The 4,058-nt window shown below is 32.6% G+C and overlaps 1 protein-coding gene across 1 annotated transcript; it reads left to right on the forward strand.

Annotated features, from left to right (window-relative positions):
- Positions 1-288: 288 nt before the first annotated feature.
- LOC121725559 lies at positions 289-2,113 on the forward strand. Its single transcript, XM_042112573.1, has 2 exons — positions 289-1,254; positions 1,376-2,113. The coding sequence occupies exons 1-2, from the start codon at positions 330-332 to the stop codon at positions 2,077-2,079; spliced, it is 1,629 nt and encodes a 542-aa protein (XP_041968507.1). The 5' UTR covers positions 289-329; the 3' UTR covers positions 2,080-2,113.
- Positions 2,114-4,058: the final 1,945 nt, after the last annotated feature.

Genomic DNA, 4,058 nt, shown 5'->3' on the forward strand with positions numbered 1-4,058 from the left:
TAGAAAGTTCTGTACGCGTTTTTGTTCTAATATATGTGCCAGATGGGAAAAATGCAACCGAACATTAGCTAAATTTATTTAAAAAAAATGGCGATTGGTTAGAATCGTCAATAAATTGGCCCCAAGAAATCAATTTTGGTGTTATCAATACTGAACCAATAGAACTCGAGGTTTATGATAATACTGAGAATCTACCACCAGCACTTTCTACTTCAGACGCTTCCACATCTACGTTTACTCCGAGGAAACCTTTTGAAGATTTATGTGATCGACAAAAACTGAGACGTTTAGATGAAATAAATAAAAATCTTTCATTTTCTCCGGAAGAAATGTCTGCCATATCAACAAGGAGTTTAAAAAATAGTGGAAACGAAGATATTTCAAAAATAATGAACCATTTACTCAATCATCCAGAAGATTTAAATAAAGTCAAGGCATGCTTAAACAACGATAAGGTTAAGAGTGATACGTATTCACCTGATAAGGCACTAGCTTTATTAGTTTCGCTAAAGTTATCAAAGTGGCAATATATAAACTTAAGAGAGTCTGCGAGTGAAAATGGTTCAGAGTTATATCCATCGTACTACAAATTGCAACAAGCTAAATTGAATTGTTATCCAGATAAAAAAGATTTATGTATTACTGAGGACGGGGCTTCAATTAAACTGCAAGCTTTACTCAACTTGACTGTATCAAGACTTTTGGATGCAATATCCATGGATTTGGACGCAACAATAAATTTAGAGCTTGTAAGTAAATGGGGTTTTGACGGAGCTTCTGGTCAAAGTGTGTACAAGCAAAAAGTAAACAAAGAATTTGAAGACTCCAGTATTTTTATGGCCAGTCTAGTACCAGTTAGGCTACAACAATCCGATGGAACTATTGTTTGGGAAAACGAAAGACCATCGTCCACGTTTTACTGTTGTCCATTAATGTTTCAATTTACGAAAGAAACCCAGTCCACTGTTATGTCAATTAAAAACAGAATAACAGAAGAAATAAAAGCGCTTCAACCATCAAAACTGAATCAAATTGAAGTGTCTCACCAGTTACTTTTGACGATGATTGACGGAAAGATAACGTCATATTTATCAGAGACGTCGACAGCCGTTTGCGATATTTGCAAAGCAAAGCCATCGGAAATGAACAATATTGAACTGCTTGACCAAAAACACAATAATGAAGAAATTCACCAGTACGGACTATCATCTTTACACTGCTGGATAAGGTGTATGGAGTGCCTTCTTCACATAGGTAACAATAATTATTCTTATTTATCATACCTTAGCTATTAATTACTTTACAGCCGCAAGTCATTGTTCTTTTACAAAATATTCATTTTCAATATTAATAATGTCCCATTTTTCTTATGCAGCCTATCGTATGGATTTTAAAAAATGGAGTGGCAGGGGCGAAGATCAACAAAAAATTAAGCTTAGAAAGTTCGAAATTCAGCGAGCATTTAGAGAAGATTGCGGATTACTAATAGACCAGGTGAAACAAGGAGAGGGAACAACTAATGATGGCAATACTGCCCGAAGATTTTTCAGGGACGCAGACACTGCAGCCCGTATTACTGGTATAAGCAAGGAATTAATAGAAAGGTTACATGTAATACTCCAGACTGTAGCATCTGGAGAGTGCGTCAACCTTTCTAAATTCTCCTTATTCTGTAGAGAGACTGCAGAACTCTACATAAATTTATATCCCTGGTATTATATGCCTTCTAGTTTACATAAGCTGCTTATACATGGCGCTGATATTATCCAGCATTTTGCTACCATACCTATCGGCAATCTGTCAGAAGAAGCAGCAGAAGCTCGTAACAAAGATTTCCGGAAATTCAGAGAGAGTTATTCCAGAAAATTAAGTAGAAAAGCCACAAATGAGGATATTTTACATAATCTTTTAATATCATCAGATCCAAATATCACAAGTTTTAGACCAAGACTATCAAAGCATAACAAAATAGCTCTCTCTTCACGGGCTAAAGAGCTTCTGTTAAATTTGCCGACAGAATCTGAGATAGAGTTCATTGACGTTAATGAATTACAGGATAATCATTCTGATAGTGAGTAAGCTTTTTGAGTTTTGTAAATTAAATGCAATATTTATTTAGAAATAATTTTATTACTTTTATTATAGTATGTATGGTATCGTAATTTTTATGTATACTCACTATTTTTTATTTTTCAATTTTATTATTAATAGGGAATATGTATGTAACGCTTAAATGGAGAAAATATTATTATTTGTAATCTTTATTGTTAAAAAACCATATTAATGCTATTTTTTTATGTTTTTTTCGATACTTAATAATAAAATTTAAGTATCAAAAATTGGATTTTTTTTAAATTCCTTCGCAAATTTTTAAAACACTACGCTATTAGCAAAACAAAACGAGATAGTATTATATTCCATGCCACACTAATAATAGCTAATGAGGGTATAATTAAAAGCTCTTATGCAAGGCTACTTAAGCTATTTATTTTGAATGTTGTTCTGTTCATTGTCATTAAGCGATTGTTAGAAAATACACAATACAAAAGATTATTTACTATTGTCAAACGGATTAGTTACTTGAAGTTAATGACCGATCACAATATTTACATGGAATCGATTTTTCTTTTTTTTTTCTAATTTTAAGTAATTATAAGTATTGTTTTACTAGCATAATAATTATTTTGCATGAAATATGCCTAGAATAGTTTAAGGAATTTTAAGAAGTCATTAGTTACTAATTAAATCTTTTGTAATTTTCTTCGGCTATTTCTGGCAGAGTGGCAACTTTAGGCACACATTTATGGTACATAATACTAGCAATGTAGCCAAAATATATAAAAAAAAAAGGTTTGAGCGCGGGATCTATCAGGACTTGACAAAAATTTGGGATTATATATTTTTTTCCATACAAGAAATTTAAAAATATGTTTTTTTCTACTTAAATAATAACCCTAAGAAAAAATTGCAAATAATAACATTTGTTAAGATTAATTAGCTCTATCCATTGGCACAAAAAAAAATTTGAAAAACAAAAATTGGTCCCTATGTCCCCGAAATTGTCGATTCGATCCACTGTGCGGCGGCGGTATAAGCCGGCGGCATGTGCGGATGCGCCATTATGAATTTGCCCATGCAAAAGTAAAAAAAGTTACTCTTTTATCGCTGCTACTCTTACAGTGAACTCTATACAAGGGACTCATACACACCCTAAAGTATTATCAATTTGTTTTGTTACCTTGTAAATAAAGAGATAGGAGACAAAAAGAAGTAATAGATAGACGCACTTTGACTAATATCAAATATATTATGATATCCTCGTGTCACAGTATTTGTGCGCGAAATCCTCCAAAACGGCTCAACCGATTTTATAGAAATTTTGTATGTACATTCGTTAGCCCTGAGAATAGGTTTTTATCTACTTTTTATATTGATACTAGAAATATTTTATACGGCAAAACAACGTTCGCTGGGTCAGCTAGTTACCATAATATTATATATGATAATAATGCCGCATGTAACTTAGATACATAAATCTGTAATTAAGCGGGCTATAGATTTTCCTGCACGCCGTGTACGTGTAAACTCGGCTGCGGTGAAAGCGTCGTAAAGGCAAGTTTAACGATACGCCGGAAGATTTACTACCACCAATATTAGTGTTTCAGAGAAATATACCACAAAAATAACTAAAACTACACTGCCTTCATTAGACTCCAGAGAAATACTGAAGAATTATTATTTTTAACAAAAAATTAAAACCGACTTCCAAGGTAAAAACAATAATAACACCCTTATAATATGAACTAAAAAGTATGAAATAATTTTTCCTATCTAATAGCGCCTTTTTCCGAATTCGGCTAAAACTCAACTAATTCTGTACTCAATCTTCATCATTTTGAAGTCGGTACCAGATAGCTGAATCTTTAGTTCTCTGACAGAATATTTGAAACTTTTGTAACTGGCACCGACTTCAAAATTATGAAGATTGAGTACAGAAATAGTGAGGTTTAGCCGAATTTAAAAAAGGCACTATTAGATAGGAAAAATTATTTAATACT

This window comes from Aricia agestis, chromosome 3, assembly GCF_905147365.1.
Source record: "Aricia agestis chromosome 3, ilAriAges1.1, whole genome shotgun sequence".
Lineage (NCBI taxonomy): Eukaryota > Metazoa > Arthropoda > Insecta > Lepidoptera > Lycaenidae > Aricia > Aricia agestis.

What these genes read in the sequence shown, in the direction of transcription:
- LOC121725559 (XM_042112573.1), top strand. Translation starts at nt 330, where the DNA reads ATGTCTGCCATATCAACAAGGAGTTTAAAAAATAGTGGAAACGAAGAT. An exon ending in GGAGTGCCTTCTTCACATAG is followed by an intron (nt 1,255 to 1,375) that starts GTAACAATAATT and finishes TTTCTTATGCAG; the next exon opens with CCTATCGTATGGATTTTAAA.